The 24981-nt window shown below is 45.4% G+C and overlaps 1 protein-coding gene across 2 annotated transcripts; it reads left to right on the top strand.

Moving 5' to 3' along the window:
* The first annotated feature begins 3472 nt into the window (after window positions 1–3472).
* On the top strand, window positions 3473–23855 carry LOC116944036 (chymotrypsinogen B-like). 2 transcript variants are annotated; one of them, XM_076068331.1, is made up of 7 exons: window positions 3473–3578; window positions 20737–20840; window positions 21012–21091; window positions 21210–21291; window positions 21459–21639; window positions 21853–21992; window positions 23636–23855. In XM_076068331.1, exons 1-7 carry the CDS (start codon window positions 3563–3565, stop codon window positions 23795–23797), a joined length of 765 nt encoding a protein of 254 aa, XP_075924446.1. In that variant the 5' UTR covers window positions 3473–3562; the 3' UTR covers window positions 23798–23855. The 2 variants fall into 2 exon arrangements, with proteins under 2 accessions (XP_075924446.1, XP_075924445.1); XM_076068330.1 differs by lacking the exon at window positions 3473–3578 and adding an exon at window positions 14218–14303.
* Window positions 23856–24981: the final 1126 nt, after the last annotated feature.

The raw sequence follows: 24981 nt of genomic DNA, 5'->3' as shown, positions 1-24981 counted from the left end.
TGCCTACTTTCTGTTCATTGCTGGGATCACCTCGGCCTATGGAGCAGGTTGACGGGCTATGTGTAGTGGCAAATGGGGGTAGTTTGGGGATAGTCGGTCGCATGATCGCAAGAGAAGTAATGGATGAACCTGTGTTGATTTCTAATACACTGCCAGTGCCCTGCTTGTTAGGCACATATTTTTTACGCAGGATGCCCCTCAAAATAATGGTGGGCCAGGGGTGTATATCATTGGGGCAGCGTCTCCATTTTTTAAAATCCCCCACAACATATACATCGGTTAATGCGATTGTGCAGGCTACGGTTAGCCAGACAGTGCGCGTTCCGCCAGCCATGCAGATGCTTGTGCCATTTCCGTTGCGTAAGAGCATGACCCTGCTAAATGCAGAGGAGGGGATCCTCTTGGCCCCCTCTAACGCGATATCGCGAACACCCTCCTTGTTGTGGGCACTGACTGTCGTTCCGGCAAACCCTTCCTCCAAGTGGTTACTGTGAGCCATACACCGGTAGTTATCCAGGCAGGCACTGTGTTGGCACACGAGACGGCAGCCCCATGCAAGGAGCAAATGGCGTGCATGTCAGGAGTTGTGGGGAATGTCTCGCTTGCGAGCGACGTCGAATGCACGTGGATGCAGAGGTTGTGTCAGCAAAACAGGAATTGGTTGACAGAGCAGCGAGCACGGTTTTGGCGACTTTTGCACGAATTCCAGGACGTTTACAGCAACGGTAAATACTACATAGGTCGGATCACCCTGTTGCAGCACCATATTGATACACCTCCTATTCGATTATATTCTCACAGAATGAGCCCACATGAAAATGAATGTGTTGGTCAGGCTGTGGATGAGATGTTGGCTGCAGACATTGTCTCTACCTCCACCAGCCCCTGGGGGGTGCCCATTGTATTGGTCAAAAACATGACAGCTCCTTGTGATTTTGCGTTGACTTCCGTAAACTCAACAAAATTTCTGTAGCAGACGCATACCCGCTTCTTCCCATGGACAATTCCTTGGATGCTCTGTCTAATGCACATTACTTCTCAACCCTCGATTTGCGGTCAGGATTTTGGCAACTGCCCTTGGACGCAGAATCTAAACCTAAAACAGTGTTCCGAACACCACAGGGATTGTTCCATTTAAATTGTCTACCGATGAGGCTCTACTCCACGCCGGCCACCTTTCAGTGCCTCATGGAATTGGTTCGATCTGGTTTGCAATCGGAATTGTGCCTTTTTTATCTATATGACATCATTGTCTTCGGTCGCGTTTGACAAGCACTTGCAGCGGCTGCGCTCTGTTTTCTCTCGAGTGCGTGATGCAAACTTGAAATTTAAGCCACAAAAATGCCAGTAGAAGGTGGCCAAGAAATCATCATCCAGGGCCGTTGGCAAAGCCAGCAGCGCCTCATCTGCAGACCAGTCCTCTGAATTATATGCCGCCTCGATGCGATGGCGGTACACCGTCCAGTCGCCCCAGCCGTGGAGAAAGCACGGACCGGAGGCAACCGGCGCATCGGAGATGGCCGCACAGCAGGCAAAGCAGCCATCGAATCTGGCAGAGTCACTGAAATGGCGGGAGCCGCTTCCGCTCGCGGAATGGTGGTGGCTTCTTGCGCGATTGCTGTCGTTGAAGTGGCAGGAAGAGTCGGCGCATCCGCCAGTGCCACCGCCAAAGTCGTCGCCTGGGTTGCCGTCGTCAGCATGTTGAACAGGTAACTGTTGACAGCGTCCTCTCCAGATGGGCAGTGACGTCCCGCCAACCCTTCGTGGCGGGCGGATCGAACTTTGCCCAAGCTCTCCCTCTTGCACCGGAGGCACCATGTCCTCCGGCGCCTGCCGGCTGATCTGCAATGTCAGTAGCCATGGCGAGAATGATGTCTCTGTTGTTTTCATCATGGGAGAGGTTGATGAGTAGGTACCTTTTCTTAGCCAATTTCTTTGACATGATGACGACGTAGGTTCTTGACCACTTCCACACCAAATCTAGTGAAGTACTAACACGGACACTCTTAGCTTTCTCCTGTGTCACTTATTTACCTTGCATCCCTTTTTCCGAATTCCCCACTCTGCCATCTCTCTCACTCTATACTCCGATATCTCTCTCACTCTATACTCCACCAACCTCTAGCTCTGTACTCCGCAATCCTGTCACTCTATACTCGGCTAACCTCTCACTCCATACTCTGCTAACCTGTCCTGCTTCCCTCACACCTCCACCCTTATCCCTGCCCCCAGCAGGGAATCAGCCAACACTGCTGGGGAGGACGAGGTGAGGAAGGCGAGGTCCCAGGCATCTTCTCCCCGACTCTTGTGTTATTCATCCCTTGAACTCCAACCAACAACCACCCCGTGTTGCTTCGCACACTCCCTTATATATCCCTCCTCATTTGGGGTCCTCAATTACCCCCCATTAACCTGGCACCTGTTGTATATGCTGGGTCTTACAAATTTGATGAAAAGAATAAAAATTAAGTGAAATTGGATAAATACGTAATTATCTGAATGATGCTAATTTATGTAATTATGTGCATAAATTATTTATGGAGGTGTAATCGTGTTAAGTTATGCAATTGCCTGCTATTATGCTAATGTAGCCGTTTGATAATTAAGCTCTGCCTCGTTGTCGAGGGTCGTATTATCAATCGGGATCATACAATGAATTGTATCAAGTTATGCAGGTGTGATGTAAGTATGCTAGGTTTAGCTCGGCTTCGTTGTCTAGGGTCGTATTATCAATCGGAATAATACAATTATTCTCACATTAACATTTACTGATTATGTCTTAGTGTGTTTATGTCAGGTGTCCAAATTCAAATCTCACCGCAGGATACAGTTCTTATAATTAAGATTATTACGCATGAACTTAGGAAGGCACCACGCAGATACTTCTGTGTTAAGCAATTTTAATTTTTAAACAAAAACATAACACTCTAATATGCGAACTCTTATGCTTAGAATTGTCAACACAGTACTCCTGGAGATGTTCTCCTCATTGATCCGTACATTCAACCCTCAATGATTACGTTTGTTAAACTGGGTAACAGAACAATCGATAAATTCCTCAGAGTAACGCGAGCATATACGGCGATAGGAAAAGGTCCTTAAAATGAATGTAACAATATTCATACAAACAATAATGAAGGAACCTGTTCCTAAAGCAAGAGTAGTTATCAATTAATTCATTGGCAAGATTATGCAATTAACGAAAACGAATGACTAAAATACCTATAACAATCGTATTCATGTAACTTGACGGGCAGCAATGCTTTTCACGATCAGTTGATATTTGACGCACTTCATCATTAGTCTTCTTCTTATTAGTTCGGGTATGTGTTTATGTGTGGGTGTGATTTGTCTTCTTGATCAATTCTTTGCATTAAGCAGACGCCGAGGTTGGGCGGCATCCCTTGTATCAAAAATGTGTTTGTTCCCTGCGGAGCGGTGAGGGTGTGAGGGTGGGCGTGTCATACAAACGGCTTTGCTGCTCTCTCTTGCTCGGGGGCGGCCACAGTTTCTGTCCACTGCTGGACGGAAGAGTCGGCACGACGCTCGCCGTCGGTGCGCGATGATCCCGTCGTCAGGTAGCACCCACAGCTTGTCCGCTGGCAGCTGACACCCTTGCTTGGTGACGCTGGTGACGCTGCGGTGTGCGCTCTCCTGCTCCGTCTCTCTGGCGGTGTCGATTGCGCGTGCAGCTGGTTCTCTGTGATGCTGGCTTGGTCGATGTTTGGCACTTTCCGCCCTTTCTTGACGTTGATTGCTTGACGTTGCTCGCCATCGCAGAACTATTCTGTGGCTGATTACCTTCTGTGGCTGGCGGTTATCTTCTGTGGCTGGTCATCTTCTGTTGCTGGTGGCAGTCTTCTGTAGGTGATCGCCGTCTTCTGCCGCTGGTCGCTGTGATGATGGTCGCAGTGTCGATGAATGGCTTGTGTCTCGGTTTTTATGCCAAAATTATCTCCTCTCGGCTCGCCTTCTCACAAAGGACCGGAAATTCCTTTGATTTCGCTCTCAGCCTGTGGAAAAAGCTGTTTGTCTGGCCTGTGTGTGTGTGTGTTCGATTTTGTTGAAGTAATATAAGTTTCATAAAGGCCTGGTTCCTGTCGCCTTCCTCAAGCCATCCCGCCATCAAAAGGAAACAGATGCTCCAGATTGCCCCCAAGTGCGTCCTTCTTCTCCAACCCTCTGCAATAATTAATCTGGAAGGAAGGGGGGGGGGTCCCCCTGTCTGGACGAGATCTCCCTCCTCTTCTCTTCCTTCCCGGTGTGACATGCTTTTGCCTCTCACAAAGGGGTGTGTTGAGGCTTTTAAAGTTAAACATTTCATTTTACCTCTTATAGCTTGATACCATACCACTTTGTAGTTATGATTCTGTAAGTGACTCAAGGTATGTTTGTAGCAGTGTTTACAGTACTTCCATTGTGGTGTGTTTTTTTTTAAGGGGAGATGCCCTCTGCATGCGTATGCAATTCTATCACGTGCTGCTGGAAGACAAAGGCGGTTGGGAGACTCTTTCTCTATGGAATACATTTATCTTGGTCACGTGATCGACCCCCTCGCCCCATCTCTCCTGCATGACCCCAGGCTTAACTCTTCATAATTATTATTTGGTTTATGTTTTCCACGATTAGTGATTTAAGATTGTCCTTACCACGTATGTTCCTAGGGTTTTATTAACTTTCGTTCCCCCGTCTGTATCCAAGGATCCGTGCTGTTATGCTCGAGTTATATTTTGATGTCCTGAGGTTAGAGGTATAACTAAGTTTCAGTTAAGCTTCTTGACTGCTGGAATTCATATTCCTTGGTTTTCTGTAAAGTCACGTAGACGGCAAGATGTAATAGAAATTAAGGTGAATAACATTAGTATTGGAAACATATAGGAGAAGTAATAACCCACTAATGGAGATTGTAGCCTGGTTTTTAATCGGAGTGAGTGTGTTGGCAGTCTATAATGTCCACTTATTCGTGTCGCTAAGTTTTTTTACTTTCTGTTAATTCAAATAACCTAAAACTCGTCAGTTTGGTTTTCGCCGCCCGAAAGCTGGCGAGCCTTTTGTCTGTAGGGCTTTGAAGCCATGTCGGGATTTTTCCAGAATCTCATTAGCAATTCCCCCCTTCTCTTTTGTTTTGGGTTTTATTATCTTTTATGGCTTATCTCCAGCTGCCTGTTTCCGAGTGCGGAGGGCAGCTGCTGTGAGGGGAGGGGGGGCTTCGCATCACCCCCTTTTTGCCCCAAGTGACACCACGATTGATTAAAAAATAATTTTGGCAGAATTATTCTTAATATCAATTTTGGAAAAGGCCTATATATACAGCACACCTCTACGGCGCCTCCAGCACACACTCTCTCTCTTACCACCTCCATCTCCCGCCTCTCCGGCGTCTACCCCGTGTTCCAACGCTCGCACCTGCCTGTCTCCAAATGCACCCGCTTAATTAATGCTTCTCCCCCTAATTGCTGCCGCCTCTCCGGCGCTATAGTTACTTAATTTATTTAGTTGTCGAAAATCCACGCAAAACCGCAAGGAGCCATCTGGTTTTTTTAACCAGTCCTACTGGTGCTCCCCAAGGGCTGGTCGATGGAGAAATTATTTATGCTTTTAACATCTCGTCTGTAGCTCAACGGATCTGCTCCTTTTCTGCCAGACCCACTCTACATGAGTTCTGTCTCACGGGTTGAGCATTCCCCGTTTTTTAATGTGGTGCAGACCAAATCATACGGGCCCTTACTGAAAATATAATTGATTTCGTGAAGGAGACTTTTAAGCCGGTCTTTTTGACCTTGAGTCAACTCAGGGTTCCGATGAGCGATTTCCCCTCCCGAGGGAGATCCTACCCCATCCATCACTTCCTGTATCCCCACCACTACTTGATATTTATGAATTTCACTTGCGAGGTAAATCTGTGCAATTACTGTTATCGCTTGCTCTGATGTGTTAAAAACTTGCATACATAATCGCTGGTTCCATTTAAAAATGGTGTTCGCTGCTGTTAGTGAATGTCGACTGATCTTTGGTCCCAATTGTGACACTATAATTGGCAATCCGCACCTGAGGTAATTAGTGGTGATCGATGTTGCAAGGGAACCAACACCTGTGCTAGGAGCAGGGTGTGACTCTGGCAGCCTTCCCTGTCTCTGTGTCAGGCTGCAAAAAATGTCTTCCTGACAGCATCTCAATACAGCCCTGATCCATTAGTATTTTAATAGGTAGCCAACTTAAATAATCACTTTCCAAAAAGAATGGTACTGCTCGGGCCAAAGAGACCAATATGGGGCCCGATAAACACATTTCCCCTATGTGGATTTCCGTTTTAACTTTCCCAACAATTCCCAGGCTCCCGCCATTTGTGACAAATTTGCTATGAACGTGTTCTAGCCGACGTTTATCCACTGCTAACATATCGAAGACGAGCGCAGAAATGATGGTGACCGATGCTTCCGTGTCCACCAATACCATCACGGGATTTCCCCCTATCGCTCCTGCTCGCATCGATGTCCCCGTGGCTGCTGCTACAATCCATTTCGCAAGTTTTTTTTTTCCATTTAGCTTTGGATGTTGGCCAAATTTACCCTGCTGTGCTGGCCTAGATCGCCACGATTGAGTAGTATGCCGGTGATAATGGTGATGAGGCATTTGATGATGGGGTGTGTGTGTGTGGCCTGGCTGGGTGTCCAGGGTGTCGCGACTAGCCAGATTCTTTCTAGGGAAATCCTGCGATGTCCAGAGCTGGCTTGCTTGTCTCGGGTCGACTTCCCTCAACATCCTCTTGTTATATGAGCCGGCTTCCACATTGGTAGCAGTAGATCTCTGCGTGGTTCCGGGTTCCTCCGCATTTCTGTCATGGTCACTGCTGTTGTTGTTCGTGCCTTGGGTTGTTGAATCTCCACTGCCATCTTCTCTGTCGCCTGAAGAGCACCCTCCATGCTAGGTCCAGTGGCGGCCGCCATTGTCGCTGCACCTGTTGGCTCCACTGGTCATCTGGCTCTTCTCCTCTCCATCGCCCTTGACACCTATCGCTTTTTCATGTGCCTGGAGGCACTTTGCGAACCACATTGAAATTTGGTTGCTCTCTAGTACAATTGATAATGAGGCCTCTCTGATGGATGAGGGCTTGCAGTCACACCACCACCACCACATCCTGGGCTGCCTCGTCCATCCGTGGGAACGCCAGAATTGTGAGCGCAAACAAGGTGCTACGTTATGGCATTGGCAGCTCATTCTCTCCTCTCTGCTGGGCTGAAAATCGCTGCCATGCGCTAGACGGAGTGCAAAAAATCTCTGCCATCCCCTCACAAGCCTGTCTTAGCATGTTGTGTTGATTTTCCAGAATTATGTAGGTCATCAGCACTCCGTCATCCAGCACTGTGGGCAGCGCTCGAAGGACCTCCTCATCGCTTCATCGGCTGAATTTGACGGCGGCTTTAAATGTTCTGACAAACGCCACCCAGTCACCTCCAGAGACCATAAATGCCTACAAAGTGTAGTGTACTAATTCAGAGACACTAGTAGGGGGCACACTCTCTTTTATTCTGGCCTTTACAGCCATAGGGGATAACTAAATACCGGGTCAGGACAGCCAACATGCATCCAGACCCACAGCTCGAAGAGGTGAAGACCACGACGACGGCAGCACGACGGGTTCCACTCCAGATGGCAGGAGCCCCGACTGTGAGTCAAAGTTCACCTTTTATCCTCCCCAGCGTGGCCAGGCTCCGCCCTTGCCCAAGCACCCTTCTGGATCCCCTAGAAGGCCCTGGGCTTCGCCCACGTGTACAACTGGTAGAACGGATTGCTACCCCCACTCTCATTCTCTTCCAGTCTCCAGCTCTACATGCTCCAGTGACTCATTTTATGTTACTACATCACCTCCCCCCCGTGAAAAAAAACAGCCATCCTAACTACCCTTCATACATCGCATAGAGGGACGATGAACGCCACAATACCCACTTAACATTTGCAACACAGGCAACAATCCAGCCACAAAATATATAGAAACCGAATGACGAGAAGGGGTGATCATCTGAACTGAACCGTCTTGGAACGAGTCCTTGTCGCCGGCCCATCGTATGGGCCCGGAACGAGTTCTCCGTGGACCCCGGTGGTTACTCGATGATGGCCCCGGACGAATATGGAGGAAAGGAAGCAGGTGGTGGTCGAACCGTCCACCCCGGTCCGCCTGTGGGTGGCGCCGCTGGTGGTTCCATGGCCGTCAGGCCTTGGGATCCTGTAGATGGAGGAACAGAGCCTCGCTGAGGCGCAACATTCGAAATCGCACGTCCGGCTCTGTCAGACACATCAAACTCTCAGCCATCAGATGGTGGAGATTAAACAACCTCATAAGGTGGAAAACAGGGTTTCAGTCGTGAAGGGTGCACATAACAAGGCCTGCGACCAACCTGGATCTGCACACACTGAGGCCTCCTAACCTCAATTACCTCCACCGGGCCATGCCATGGTATATGTAATTTAGGAGATGTGCCCAAGGTCACCTGGGGGCAATGCACCCATGCCCTCTCCCCAGGTTTCCACGGGTTTCCGGACTCCGTAACCCCAGCCTGTTTTTCATTTGCAGCCTGCCGCTTGGCCGAATTGCCACGGGACACCTCCCGTGCTTCCGTCAACCGCTTAAGGGTGAGGCTAATAAGTCCTGGCAATGTGACTCTCTTCCTGCTCGGCTCAATATTTAACTGGGCTTCCATGGGGTGTCGCATTCTCTCCCGTACATAAAAAAACATGGGGAGAATCCAGTAGAGGCATTAGGGGCCATCCTCTAGGCCGCAAGAACACCCGGAACGTGTAGGTCCCAAATGGACTGTGCCTTGTTGACTTGTTGACACAACATGGATGTAAGGGTCCTATGCAAACCCTCTACCATTCTGTCAGTCTGGGGATGGTAGGGCGAAGTTCAAATTTTCTTTCTATTCAACAAATCACATACCTCTAGCAGCAATTTTGAAGAAAAATTTCGACCCTGATCCATAAGGAGACGTTCCTGGGCCCCTTTATCTAATACATAACAATGCAGGAACGCGTCCATAATGGACGCTGCTGACTGGTCTTTGCGATCGTCGCAAACCCTGGCACGAAGCGGCGGTAATACGACGCGAACTGAAAAAAAAACTGCGGACCTCACTCACCGACGTGGGGTCGGCCACTTATGCACGCACACCGTCTTGTCAGGGTCCGTGGAAATCCTGGATATGCTAACAATGTGACCCAGGTAGTGAACCAACTGTTGCAAGAGGTAACATTTCTGTGGTTTGAATTTCAAATTAGCCGCCCGCATTTTAACAAATACAGCACGCAACTGCTGCAGATGTTCCTGGAATGTGCGTCCAAAGACAATCACGTCATTTAATTAGATCAGACATGAATTTCATTGGAGCCCCGACAGTAACAATTCCATAAGTTGCTGGGACATGGCTGGAGCCGAGTGGAGCCCCATCGTAAGGTATTTAAATTGAAACAGCTCTTGCGGTGTCCAGAACACGGTCTTGGGTTTGGAACTTTCATCAAGAGCCAACTGCCAAAACCCGGACAATAAATCCAGGGTGGAGACAAACCGCTTGCCCGATAGGGCATCCAATGAACCGTCCATCCGTGGGAGCGGATACGCGTCCGCCACGGAAACTTTGTTTTAATTCTGAAAGTCCACACATAATCGCAAACTCCCGTCCTTTTTAAGCAGGATAATGGGAGATCCCCACGGACTGGTTGACGTGGAGATTATATCGGCGGCCAACATCTCATCGACCGCCTGATGAACGTGGTCGTTCTCCTTCAGACTAAATCGAAATGAGCTCTGATGAATGGGAGCAGCGCTGCCTGTATCAATATGGTGATACATCAGGGACATGCAGCCAACATTGAATTCCAGCAACTCGCCCCTCTGCTCCCACGACAAATCCGGATAATCTGCACACAACGGATCCATCCATGAATCATCCAACACCGCTTCCCATTCCACCGTGGCCACGACCCGAGCGGTTACATCATCAGTCTCTCCACAACATGCAGCCATCGCGTGGGCCAACACCGTACACACCTGTATGATCGCGGTACCTGGCCCAGCATTTAACACGAACCGCCCTATTTGAAGGGGTTAAAAAAAACCCTCCCCAGTAATTTTCCGGTCGAGCCACTTCCGCAGCCTCAAGGATACGAGCATCTGTGCACCCGGAGAAACCCTAACAGTTTCACGCACCAGGGCCTGAGCCACAGTGTTAGCCATACACAACCCAGTAGGGGACTCCAAAAATCTCAACCGATGCCCCGACATTAATTCAACATAACCCTGGTCAACGAAAGTCCTGAGGGGCATCCTCTTAAAAAAAACAGTCCCCAATAAACAAGGCACCGCCAATGAAGTCGAAACTAACACCAGGCCCGTTCTTTCAATTTCTCCAATCCATATCGATGCCACAATTTGGCCTACAATACCGAAACTTCCGCCTATACTGGCAACACAAGGACTATCCACAGGACCAAGGCAACCCACCATCGATGGTAAAGTCCTATAAATAAACTCCGAAACAATGATGGCGGATGCCCCCGTATCTATGAGCACCCGCACCTCAACACCCTGAACAAATCCACTCACCTTGGATGATCCTGTTTCTCCTGCCATGACACAGTGTGCCAATGCGGTCCATTGCCCCGACCCCCACGGCCAACTATCACGCACTGATGCACCCTCTCCGCACCCGGTATCAAAATGAGGGGTGATGGCGTGTGCACCCGACACTGACTGCAATGGAGATGCATGAGGTGACTGCGTCGGCCGGGTGTGTGACGTATCGCGACCTGCTTTCAGCCCCAGAGTAGAGGAGGCTGGTAGGACAGAGGATAGCGAAGCCTGGAAAAGCTGTCCCAGATCAGCAGAGCAGGTAACGGGGCCCTTCCATGGCGGAGGGAAGGTCCCCCCCCGCTGGTCCCATCGTCATCCCACGCCGACCTTCCCGCACGTGCTCCAACCACCCAACACGCAGACCCGAGAAGACTCTCAGTGCTCCTGTTTGCCCTATTCTACCAGGAATCCAAGGCCAGGCCGCCACCCCAGCATGCTATCGCAGGTTACAGTGGGCCTGGATGCACCGGGCTACCTGAATGGAGGACAGGTCGTCTTCTTCCGTGGCCGGCAAAAAAACGCTCATCTACTGATGAGTGCCAACAATTCATCTTTGGGTACGCAGCCTGGGCCAGCAACAATAGAGAGCTGCGGAGGGCGATGGGCGTCTCGGTCTCCCCACAAACAGCATACGGCGGGTCAAAAATTGCTGCCAACTGGGCGTATGCGTGCCGCAGCGTTGCCCTGTCTGCCGGGGGAATGGCAAAGAACGCCGCCAAGGGATCGTCATCCAGCGCAGTGGGAAGAGCACACAGTGCCTCCGCTTTGGACCACCCTGTGAGCTCGCAAGTGGTAGCAAAACACCGCTGGAAGTCCGCCCAATCACCCCCCGCAGCCAAAAACTCCATGATAAATGGCAGCCGCTGAGTGAGGGAAGGTGCCCCCGGATGAACTGTCCGCGGCAGGTTAAATTTGGCGGGACCCGATTCCTGCCCTCGGTCGGCCGTAACGGCGGAGCCCTCATTACTTTGATAGTGCATTGTCTTTGAGCTGTACGCCTTCTGGCGTCATCTAGTCGAGCACCAATTGGTCGAGGCTCAAAAGAAAGCCGTCCCTTGGTGTGGACCAATCAGTTTCAAGGACAATGCATATATTATCATAGTATGTTTTTTGTTTGCATTTTGACTGCAGGTATTGTGGTTAATGCAGACATGAATCCTTGTAAAAAGGTTTCAGTTTTGTTGCCAGAAAAAAGGGGAAAACCCCTATTATTAAAGCCTTTGCCGTTGTAACAAACTTTTTGAAAACCTTGTTTTCTCCCTGAACATCATAAATCCTCCTTCAAAGAATATTCTGAAGTAGAAGATTAGTGCTGGATACATCCACATTTGCCAATGTGATGTGGAACTTTGATCCTTACCCATGTATCAATAGTTCAATTTTAATGTGCAATTATATAGAGGGACTACTGTGTGTTGTTTTTCTGTAGTCTGGGACTGTTGTTGTTTTGCTATCTTGCCCAAACTTGCATTCATTGTTGAAAATCGGCAGGAATTTATATATTTTTTGCAATTTATACTTCATTTTTCTTATTGATTTTAGTGACTTGCTTACCTTTACTATACTTTACACTCATAGCGTGTTTTTTGTATTGTTCATTGTTATAACTTTCTGACCCCTGTCCCTACTGGATATCCGTGAAAAAGAGCTTCATACCGCTTCCGATTCTTCCAGTAAAAATAAAGATTCTGATTGTCAGTGACAGTTTCTTGTCATCTGATGGTATGACTTGCAACACCTAAGTCCAGTCGAGGACTGGCCTTCCTGCAATCAATAGCATCATCTGCTCAAGAAGGTATCTGTCTGTTTGGCCACGTTACAAGAATAGAGGACGACACTGGCCCACCTTGCCTACTTTTAATCATCCAAAGACCACATTTCGACCATATTCATCATGGCACCGTCCAGGCAGCCGTCCACGATAGTTTTTGGGAAGCCTTCAACATCGCGCTTGAATGTAGAGGTTTTCGATGGTGCAACAGACCTTCATCACCTACGCACTTTTGAGATGATTACGAGTAATAAAATAACTGTGACGGTCTTCTTTACCTATACTTTAACGGATAGCACAGGGGCTGAATTCAAAGGTCAGATTTTTACATATACAAACGAAACGTGTTCAAATGAATCCCTTAGATTAACAAAGTAGTTGCTGGCAGTTAAATTGGACTAAAACTCTGAAATGTCTTGAATATATTTTTTGCAGTGCCATTCTTCCTTCGGTTTCACAATACAAAATGTTTTAAAGCCCTTCAGGGTAAAAATTTAGTTTGTGTGGATAATTGACTATTCTGATTTCCTTAGAAATGCAATACACTCATAAATATAATTGAAAAAGATCTCAATGCAGAACCTTCCTGAAAAAAGTGTGAGACTTTTCTGATGAATGACGTGATTTGCATTATTGTTATATATTGAAATGAATTTGGAACGTATGCACTCCTACTTGTTCTCGATGTTCATACCACTTGCATAACCACTGCACATCAATATTTAGAGTTCAAAGCTGTTTTCTTATCACTTCATCAATAGCCATATGTGTGTATGCTTTCACAAGCTAACGTTTTTGGTCGATACACGTATGTTTGACAAGTGCTGACAACACTGTGAATATTTAACGTTTACAACACCTCATTTAAACGTTTCAAATTTGCTTCATGAAATATTTTAATTTATTGTTTTCAATGTGTTAGTGAATATAACACATAATAAGCCATGCGTGTTAGGCATTGTTGATGAGGTGTAATGGTAAATGGTTTTGCTATGTTGATAATTGGTGTTCTGATGGTGAATGAGAATCAAAATCTTTACTTATCCTGGAGAAATCCTATGAGCCATGAAGCTCTGTTTCACAGATGTTCAGTAGGGGGGGCGGGGTGAGAAAGTTACAACAAACAATACACAACACGATATGAGTGCAAAGTATAATAAAGGTAAGCAAATCACTAAACAAAACACATAAACTAGATCAAGTATACAAGTTCAAATTGCATAAGTACACCAATTCCCAATCCTGAGCAAGGCAGAGTGGTGTGGTGGCAAGACTGCATGGTTCAGGGGACGGACAGGGTGGATTCAGTTGTCACTCACCACTTATAGCGGCAATGACTGGGAATTGAACTCAAGTGACCAGCTGCGTGTATAAAAACCCACAAATGTTGATGAGCTATACGTCTTAAAAATAATTTTAATTCTACGATTCAGTTTAATTACTGGTGATAAAGTAAACATTTGTTATATTAATTACATTATTCCTCAAAATTTTGATTAATCTGCTCCCATTAATGTAAACGATGGCCTACACAAAACAACTGTCTTGAATTCCTGAGTTTGATCTTCATTGAACACCAATTTCCAAAATGGCATGTTTAACCAAAGGGTGTGAAAGAAAATGTGTTGCTCCATATCCTTATGTGTGTAATTCAGCTGGCCTTTACAATATTGTTTGTTCATGGGAATATATAGATTAGTGGCATGTGGCACCAGTACGCTACTGCTCATCCAAGAGCAAGGCCAATCGCTAGGATTCAAAATAAAGGTTTAAACTCGCTGCCAAGCGGCAGATTTTCTGTATAAAAGGGGCTGCCCAACATCAGAGGTCCAGCACCGTCTACCAAAGTAGCAATGTCTCTCTTCTGGCTCGTCTCCTGCTTCGCCTTCATCGGCGCCGCCTTCGGTGAGGACTCTACTGCCGTTACATACCTCTTGAACTCAAACACTCACATCGTAAAATGGGAGTCGCGCCCAGCGTGGTAAAAAGTGGACATTTACACTTTCAAACTTCAATTGTATTTTTTAGGACTTCATAAGAACAAGCATATATTCAGGCAATTATAATGTGAGAGAATAATCATGAAATGTAAACCATGGTCAGGGATTTGGTTGACAACCTTGGGTAATTCCCTGTCCATAATTTTAAAATGAAAAGAATGTGAAGGTACAGGCTCAGAATTGGCTACAAAACTTATCAAATGCTTTGATAATTCTCCCAATTGACATGACAGATAGGGAAGATGTACATCTTTACCTTTCTATCTTCAAAAGGCTCATCATGCTTTCTTAACAGGGGTAAAGTGAAACAATACAATGTGTTTTCCAATGTAAACATAAATTGACATTTTAAAAACGAGAGGCACTCGTTTTAGGAGGTGCCTCAAACTAAATGTCTCATTGGTGGTGAGATGTTATTTCCCTTGCCTGGTATAGTCGATCGTGATTTCGATCCTGACTCTGACGCCTGCTTAATATCTGGAGTCTGCGTGTTTTTTCTCTCTCCCCCCATGGTGGTGTAGATTTTTGTCCGGGTCGCTCCATATTAGAAACATGAGTTTTGAGTATTTGGCTGCTATAAATTTCCACGTGATAAGCGACTTCGTTGAGCTATCATTCGTGGCCAGCTCATTTCTGTAAAAGAGCTACACAGCTCAGTGGACCTTACCTGGTAAAATAACGAGTTTATAGTTTTTTATAGTTTAACTAGTGGGAATTACCTGGCGTTGCCCTGGCGAAAAATATATATTTAAAAACTTCTCTAATAAACATTACATATACATACACAGATACTCAGCTATTGTAAAAGTCCAGTGGGCCGTTTGTCCATTTCTCCACCAACAAAATTATAAGAGTCTTGCAGAAGTCCAAAAAGTTTTAGAAAGTGGGGGGTAAATAGTTGATATAAAATATTTCCGATAATTGTCGACTCCCCCCATCAAAAAATATTTTTACCCTCGCATAGGTATATATATATACCTACACACCCTACAGTAAGTAGTATCTATTGACTCTGCAGTTGTATCTACCGGCTGTACAGTAGTATCGACTGAGCCAGTAGTAGCTACTGACTGTATAGTAGTTTTTACTAACTGTAGTAACTACTGACTGTAGTAGTATCTACTAGCCCTACAGTAATATATCCTGACTGTAGTAGTAACTACTGACCGTAGTAGTATCTACTGGCCCTACAGTAGTATCTACCGACTCTCTAATAGTAACTAGTAACTCTATAATAGTATCTGCTGACTCTATAGTAGTATCAACTGACTATTGTAGTCACTACTTACTCTATAGTAGTAACTACTGATTATAAAGTAGTATATACTGACTCTATAGCAGTAGCTACTGACTGTAGTAGTATCTAATGACTCTATAGTAGTATCTACCAACTCGATAGCAGTATCTACTATCACTACAGCAGTGCATACCGACTGTGGTGGTACCTGCTATCAGTATAGCAGTGCATACTGACTGTGGTGGCACCTGCTTTCACTACAGCAGTGCATACCGACTGTGGTTTCAGCTATCATTTGTTTTTTCAGTTTCATTTATCAGGTATAGTCCTGTGAGCTATGCGGCTCTTGACTCGGGTGCAACTGCAATAAACAAAAACATGAACAAAGAACATCTTAAAGTACCGACACATAACAGAAACATCCAGGAAAAAACAGCAACATCTTCCAAAAAACTCCCACTGTATATCAACGCTGTGTGCAAAAATCCCAGTGAGATGCAAGTCAAACAATAACAACCATAAGACAATTTAGATTAAAGTTATCAGGCTAACTCCGTACTTCAGCAAGCAAACATGGTTTAACCATACGTTTTCCAAATCACCAAAATAAAGCCAAGCAAATATAACAGTGATCATAGGAAATTTGATTCAAATTTAACAATAAACGATATACATATGTACGACCCATCTTTGCAGCCATAGCTGGCAACATGAGTCACTCCATAACAGCAGGAGTATCAGCAGGAGTATCAAAAATGTTCAATGCACCTTTAAAGATCAGCACACTTTAATCAAAACTCAAGATCATACTTTGCAACGAACATCTGGAGAGATGCATTTGATTTCAGGCCACTCTGCATAGCAGTGGCAGTTTTGAGTGCAGATCTCACAGGTACTGATCCAAGATGCAGTTTATTGGCGATATCATTCCAGACCCTGGGGGCATCAACAGCAAAGGATCTTCCTCCAGTATTTGTATGCCAATAAGGAATGTGAAGCTGCTAAATGAGCGAAGACCTTAGGTCACACTTGTTCTTCGAAACAGTGAGGAGATCCAGCTGGTAGTCTGCTGATTTTTTCGTAAGTACATCGTGAATAAATAAGATCTGATGCACAAGCCGTCGATCATCAAGATATGTTAAGTTTGACCCAATGTAGAGATCGCAGTGGTGGGTCCTATATGGGCAGTTCAATGCACATCTTAAGGCTGAGTGATAAATTGGGTCAAGTTTCTTCAGTACAGCACTGGGGGCTGATTTATATACGATGTCACAGTAATCAAGTAGAGGAAGTATGGTAGCTTTTATCAATTGCAAAAGGAACATAGGGGGGAAGCAATGCTTGTGTTGATACAGAAAAAACGTTTTTATTTGGTCTTTTTACCAATAAAATCAATTCAGTTTTGAATCAAATATGACCCCATTAAACTTATAGATCTTGAATTGCTCTACTTGATAATTATTTAAGGAATGTAATTGGGGAAAAATAACTTCCTGCTTTAGTCCTGGTGAAAAGCATATCACCTTGGTTTTGGAGGTATTCAGGACAAGTTTAAGAGCAACTAGCTGATGTTGTAGTTTGTTGAAATCACGTCATCCGGAGAGCGGCCAGCAGTAATCAGTATCCTGTCATCTGCAAACAGATTTACCCTGGAATGATCCAGATCAGTGCCCAAGTCAATGACATATAGAGAGAACAAGATGGGGCCTAGGATGGAACGCTGTGGAACCCCTTTTGTTCCCTTAACACTGTTTGACTTCCAACCATCTATGAATTCAGTTTGGGTGCTAGAAGAGAGGTAATTTTTTTAACCATTCCACTGCGTATTTGGAGAAACGGAGGAAACTTAGTTTACTACGCAGGGTATTGTGGTTGACTGTATAAAAGTCTTTGGACAAGAAAAAGACTGGCGCAGTACTGCTTATTATCAATGCTAATGTAAATGTGATTTAGAGAGTCTAATACAACAGGTGTGGTGCTGTATTTATTTCGGAACCCAGATTGGTTCGATGTAAGATAGTGTTGTCAGACAGGAAACTGCCAATTTGGTAGTTAAAACATTTTCATCAACGGGGACAACATTGAGATAGGTCGGTAGTTATTTGGATCATATTTAGGGCCCACTTTGCGAAGTGGACGAACATAGGAATGTTTCCATTCTAGAGGTACCGATGCTTCTTTGAGGGACAGGTTGAAAATATAGGCTAGAGGTTTGTATATTAGGTGACCAACAGTTATTAGAGCAAAGACGGGAATACTATCCGCTCCTTTGAGGTAGGACAGTTGTTTCAGAACATTACTTTTGTAGATTGGCTTGGAACAATGTTTGGACAGGGGTGTAGGAAATTGCATGAGCAGGGGTGACTCTCAATACATTATCAAAAAGGTCACCAACTTCTGAAAAATTAAGGTTAAAAATGTCGACTATTTATTGGGTTAAGCGCAATGGGAAGAGTATCTATGCTAGATGCCTTTATGATACATTTGACTATTTTCCAAGCCCTGTTCCTAGTTTTCATAAGCTGAGTAATCAAAGGATCAAACCATGGTGGGCGGTTGCCTATAATTTCAAATCTAACCAACGGAGCGTGTTTGTCAATAATTTGGAGAAACGTCTACCTGAAGGTCTCCCAAGCCGTAATCAGGTTGGGGATATCGCAGACCTTATATTCTTTGTTCTTTTGGTAAAATCACGTAGAAGGGCAATAATAAAATAATAAAAAGAAAACAATAAAATTCTCACGTTTCCATTGCCACCCACCACAGCAAGAACATTGTCTTGCTGTGGTTTTCACATCAGATGATGATTGCTTGTGTTGCAATCGAAACGTCGCGATAATTTTATTGTTTTCTTTTTGTTATTTTATTATTTCGCTTCTACGTGACTTTACCGAAAGAACCAAGAATATGAATCCCTGCAGTCACGAAAGCTTTAAAACGAAATTTAAAAATCGCAGACCTTGTCACTATCAGAGTGAAGCACATCATTATTAAATGCCTGTATTCTGAAGTGCCTCATGGAGTGCTTATCAACCAATTTAGGGGTGGGGGGGGGGGGGGGCTTTGGGTCTGGCAATTCTAGATGATAATTCTACCTCCTCTAGATCTCCGGTCAAGCCGAAAAAGGTTGTAGTTGTCAATCGTAATCTGCAAGTCATTGACAGCAGGAGTGAGAAATGTTTCTGTGAGGCAAAAAAAATATCCGGGTCCAGATTTGCCACTTCAAGTTTTAGTTGACTTAATTTAATCATAAGCCCTCTGATGCTGACGTGTCAAACACCAACACCTTTTCTGCCAGAAAAATCTACAGAATTATATGAATTCTTTACATTTGGGCCAGGGTGAAGCTCACTACTTCCCAGAAATAAGAAAGTTAGAATGAACAGTTTGCACAGGTATTTTCTGTGAAAGGATGAACAGCGGTAAACCTTGGACGAATAGCAGCAGCTCGCAGATGGAGACATTTTTAAGAGCAGAATGGAGTTTGGAAAGAGAGCTGGTGAAGTAATGGGACAAAAATAGGGTTTAAAAGGATACAATGCAATAAAATAATACAGTGGTGGTACCTGCTATCACTACAGCAGTGCATACTGACTGTGGTGGTACCTGCTATCACTACAGCAGTGCATACCGACTGGAGTGGTACCTGCTATCACTACAGCAGTGCATACTGACTGTGGTGGTACCTGCTATCACTTCAGAAGTGCATACCAACTGTGGTGGTACCTGCTATCACTACAGCAGTGCATACCGACTGTGGTGGTACTTGCTATCACTACAGCTGTGCATACTGACTTTGGTGGAACCTTCTATGACTACAGCAGTGCAGACCGACTTTGGTGGTTCCTGCTTTCAAGTAAAGTGGTGCATACTGACTGTGGTGGTACCTGCTTTCACTACAGCAGTGCATACAGACTGTGGTGGTACCTGCTATCACTACAGCAGTGCATACCAACTGTGGTGGTTACCTGCTATCACTACAGCAGTACATACCGACTGTGGTGGTACCTACTATCACTACCGCTGTGCATAATGATTTTGGTGGAACCTTCTATGACTACAGCAGTGCAGACCGACTTTGGTGGTTCCTGCTTTCAAGTAAAGTGGTGCATACTGACTGTGGTGGTACCTGCTTTCACTACAGCAGTGCATGCAGACTCTGGTGGGACCTGCTATGATTACAGCAGTGCATACTAACTGTGGTAGTACTTGCCACGAAGGCGTGTGCTTTGCTAGGAACAACCCCAGGTCAGCTTTGTTGCGCATGCGCAAATGCGTGCTTTGGCGCGCGCTCAGCGGTGTAAGGAAATAAATAAATAATTGCCAATAAATAGTACTAAATCGTTAAGTAAACTACTTTAAAGTTGACATGCAACATCAGAATAGTGCTGGTACCTGGCTACTTTTTTTAAACATAAACACCGCTGTTCGCGAGCCAAATCCTTCACAAGTGTTGTCCACACACAGACACACAGACAGAGAGACAAAAAATTACGTTTATAGGTAAGATTTTAGATCTTACAAATAAGGAATACTTGTGTACGGTATTGCAGTCCTCAATATTAGCATATTAACATAATTCAGTTAATTTTAAAACTTTATAAGGCCCACGTACAGCATGCAGTTGCAAAAGTATAACTAGTACATGCTATGAAGGCATGCATACTACGTTTAGCATTTGTAAGATTTAACGCTTTGACAATTAATTTCAATTAAAGCTTCCTTCGTGCGCTTGGAAATATCAATCTGTCTTTAGTTTCCCAACTTTCAGTAAATAACACTGCACACTTGATGCATTCATTTAAAGATGAGGATGAATCTCAAAAGTTTAAATTTTTTAACCATCAAGTCTGTGTACACTGTAGTTTTATCCACCTGCTAACAGTACGAAGTAAAATTATGTTATTTTGTATACATGGACACCCTGTAATCATCATCTGCCACAATCTATCCACCGCCGGATGAAATGCCCCACCAAGCCGTTGCTTTACCGAGCTCCTCCACACTCTGCCTATTACCTTCACTATTTAAAGTGCTAACTTTGTAGGAAATTCATGCAAGGATGTTAACGACCAATCACCGTGTTCTTTACACATCACAGGGTGCGGTGTTCCGGCCATCAAGCCGGTCATCACCGGCTACTCTCGCATCGTCAATGGCGAGGATGCGGTGTCAGGCTCCTGGCCCTGGCAGGTGTCCCTGCAGGTAAATGCTCAATGTTAGATATCGTGAGTCGACATTGACATGAACCGTATTGCAGTGTCCACAACACAAGTGAAAGTCGGCCCGAACGAACTGCTGTTTGGGATGTGAAGTGTGCTATGCGTGTCCCAGAGTGCGACACAACACCAATTCTGTCACGTCTTGCCACTACAGGATTCCACCACGAGGCACTATTGCGGTGGCTCACTCATCGACCCCTCGTGGGTGGTGACCGCTGCCCACTGCGAGTTCAAGTAAGCGCATGCAGTAGTCACTGCGCGGGGTAGCACCCCTGATTATTAACTCCTTTAAAACGAAGCAAAATATTTTTTTCAATCCAAAAATGTTGGGCTTTCTTAAATGCGTCCACAGCCCGTCCACTGACCGCGTCGTCCTGGGCGAGTACGACAGGAACTCCAACGCCGAGAACATCCAGTCTCTTGTCGTCTCTAAGGTAAACTCACGAGCTATGAAGTAACCTCATGAACAATCCCTGCAACTTACTAGACGTAGAAATGCATGACGTTCAACAGATATTGAGTTGATTTATCAAGTACCCTGAATTAAACAAATGTAGTGAGTTTAAGGTATTCAAACTTCTCGTTCTCTTTGCACACACAGGCCATCACTCACCAGCAGTGGGACTCCTACAACATCAACAACGACATCATGTTGCTGAAGCTGGCTCAGCCCGCTCAGATCGTGGACCGTGTCTCTCCCGTCTGCCTGCCTGCCGCCTTGGATGTCTTTGCTGATAACATGATGTGTGTCACCTCCGGCTGGGGCAGGGTCCACTCTTCCGGTGAGCATCAAAGACCAATAATTAACACAATTTACTTTGTGCAGGGTATTCATTTGGACTTCTTACAGCTAGTAGGTCTGTACCACTTGAGATGAATTTGTGCCAAATAGAGCTATTAATAAATATGATCAACTATATGATCTGTTACCTCAAAAGATATGATCTAACCATTATTCTATGTTATTTGGCGTTCTTCTGTGTGTGCGTTCACAGCCTCCAACACGCCTCCCATCCTGCAGCAGACCGCTTTGCCTCTTGTGCCTACCGCCACCTGCCAGCAGAAGTGGGGCACCGTGAACGTCATCACCAGCGTCATGATCTGCGCTGGTGGTGCTGGAGCCAGCTCCTGCATGGTAAACGTTAACGGCCTTTCATTACGTAGCTAAAGTTGTTGTATCTGCAGTTAGCGTTTAATGCCTACACCAGAAGGTAGGCGAACAACATTAGAGGTTTGAGGAGGAGTCGGGTTTATGAGCCTATCTTGTAAAAAAGAAAGTGTTTGAAGTAAACCATAGCTTAAGAAATTAGTTTCTTACAGTTTAATAGGGCTGAACTTTGAAACATACATTGGTATTTCATTATCTTTTTTGCAAGAGTCTGATTAAAAAAACGAAGCATAACATAGGAAGGAGGGGGGGGGCACAGAAATTATGTGGACCAAATCCCGAAGTCAGTGCTAACTGGGTTCTGGGAAGGGGTGAAGATTGGGCTCACTGCTCCACACACAAAGGAAGGGGGAACATTTTTTAACTTAAAAAGGGGTGGGGGGGGAGGGGGGAAGTGCACATAAAATCTTTCAAGTAAAGTAACCTACACGCAGCAAGTTAACTTATCATCAGTATAAGTCCCTTAGAGCAGTGGTTAATTCATGTCTATCCTCGGGCGGCAGGGGTGTGATACCCAAACGCCCATCCCCTCCCCCTGACCTCCATGCATGCGCAATTCACGTTAGGATTTGTAAGAATAGAGACCATCTGGCTTCGAACTCCGGCTTTCTGCCCTTGAGCTTGTGGCTTAAATGTTAGGTTCCTGTAAGAGCTCGGAGGGTGTTTCGCCACTGCTTCCATGACGGGGGTTTCGTGGTATTTCCAATTTACCAGGATAGCCTTCCTAGCAGTACGTTAAAGGTTTGCAGCAGTGCATGCGACTGTTGTGACACACAGCTTGGTTTCAGGCCCTACGGGGTTGTTTTATTGAGTATAGTGCCACAGATATTGTTCAACATGTCCATCATATCCGAGTAAAATTTCCATTTCTCGGTGCATAACAAAAAGGCGCAAATGTACATCTGGAGGATGTGCATATAGCATTTGGAGCAGTCCAGACAAGAGTCCATGAATTTGGCTCACTTCTTATTGAGCATATAGGTGCCATACATGAATTCGATTTGGATGAGCCTTGGTACTTAATTTTAAGTGGGAATATAATATCTTGAATCATCAAATGAATTGCTACAGATGGATACTGCATCTAAGCTGGACCCAACGAGTGACGAACGTTGCACGTAGAAAATACCTGATGCAGGCAATGATGAGAGGAAAACTAGCACTATCATATTTGGACACGTATGTTGTTCGGAAAAATGGAAGGAACTGGATAGAGAGGAAGACCTGACAGATAATTGCTTGACGACAACATGAGAAATTGGTGCCAGAAAGATGTGGCACTTCTTGAGTATATTGGCACAATACAGAGGAAAGTCGAAACAAATGACGAAATGTGCAGTGGATACTTATGGGCTCTCTGCCCATGAATCGTGATGATGACAATGAATCATCAAACGTAAATTATTGAGCTCAATATTACTATTCATGATGCACACAAATTATATATAGATGTATTGTAGACCTACGCCACTGTGTAAGTGAAGTCTATCTATACATAACTCAATCGTCATTGTCAAAAAATGGTAGGCCAATTTTACTTTATTCTGTCTCGACATTGAAGCTCGTTCTGATACGCTTGTGGCTGTGCACCGTGCGTGTCTTCTCTACAGGGTGACTCTGGCGGCCCCCTGGTGTGCGAGAAGAACGGCGTGTGGAACCTCGTGGGGATCGTGTCGTGGGGCAGCAGCTCGTGCTCCACCAGCATGCCGGGCGTGTACGCGCGTGTCACCGCCCTGCGCAGCTGGATCGACCAGACCATGACTGACAACTAGACAGGCAGAACCTCTGTGTTTGCCTTAATTTCTCAATAAAGTATATCATCTTAAATAATGTGTGTGTTGATAAGATGGTGTAAGTATATATTTTTCACGTGGTTTAGTGGCAATTTATTGAAGGTGGAGCGGTTACCAGCCCCTCGCATCCGTCCAGAGCCCCCATTTAGCCGCTGTGGTGGTCACAAACGCCCTGAGGGGAAAGGCCAAACGGAATTGAGGAGCCATTGCTGAGCTTTAGCTTATGGCTGCATTTCTCACCAATATGCGTGTAAAAGTTATGGTTGCTCCGTAACACGGGGATAAATCCTAAATAAACGGGTCGGTTATCAGTTGATGACCTTCATCAGCTTCAGCAGAAGACCCTTCCACGAGACAGTGCCATGTGGAAAAGAGGTCGCTTTATGCTGCAATAGTCTTACATTTTTTGTTGAAAGCTGGGTTCAATGTAACGTGTCAGGGCTCAAACCTGGGCACAGCAGTTTCGGTTAGCCTGAACCTTGGGGGTGACCTTCTTTGGTGCTCTAAAAACAAGCACTCCATTATCTTGTACACTATGTTGAGTAGGAAAAATGGCATGTAGCTTTTGGGGTAATTTGCTACGCGATGTAATGATAATCTTCGCTGCTTTCCACGCCTCTGGGACTTGTAAGGAATATCACTTGCCATTTCCATGCAATGATTACCAGGTTCTTCAGGAAGTCGAGGAAAACTCCATCCGGGCTGGCCGTGTTTCCAGACTTCATGCTTCCTAGGCCTTTTTTCACCTTCTCCAGGGAGTAGGGGGCAGACAGGAGGATGTTGGCTGGCATTTTGAAGTAATGCAGTTCAGTTCCTGGTATATGTACTGTCTGATCCAACTGGCACCTTTTATTTGGCAACTGGAGAGGAGAAAATAGCATCCGGGTTAATTTGTGGTGGTTGTTAAGTGACCACCCAGGCAGTGGGATAGTTTCCCGACTTTATGGTTTGACTGTGTAAAGATGAGGCTACCCATCAGCTCATATCGTTTTTTTTCTGTTTTTGAATTTAATAACTCAAGATGGGTTGTTGTGGTGGCCGAGCTTGTGGCTCATTAGTTGTGCCGATATAGCTCCTCACTTTGCGGTGACCAGGAGCATACTCCCTACAGAAACCAGAGGGGATGACCTACTTTGTGGATGCCTTATCGAGGCCTACAAAAC

This window comes from Petromyzon marinus, chromosome 20 (genome assembly GCF_048934315.1).
Source record: "Petromyzon marinus isolate PM22_M1 ecotype Great Lakes invasive population chromosome 20, UKy_Petmar_22M1.pri1.0, whole genome shotgun sequence".
Classification (NCBI taxonomy): Eukaryota; Metazoa; Chordata; class Hyperoartia; order Petromyzontiformes; family Petromyzontidae; genus Petromyzon; species Petromyzon marinus.
Note: the sequence above shows the minus strand (reverse complement) of the source record. Positions and strands in the feature narration are given on the sequence as shown.

Bases quoted from the DNA above. Each gene is read 5' to 3' on its own strand.
- LOC116944036 (XM_076068330.1), top strand. From the start codon at position 14,252: ATGTCTCTCTTCTGGCTCGTCTCCTGCTTCGCCTTCATCGGCGCCGCC. The intron at 14,304-20,736 runs GTGAGGACTCTA...TACACATCACAG, and splicing joins CTTCATCGGCGCCGCCTTCG to GGTGCGGTGTTCCGGCCATC. The intron at 21,292-21,458 runs GTAAACTCACGA...TTGCACACACAG, and splicing joins AGTCTCTTGTCGTCTCTAAG to GCCATCACTCACCAGCAGTG.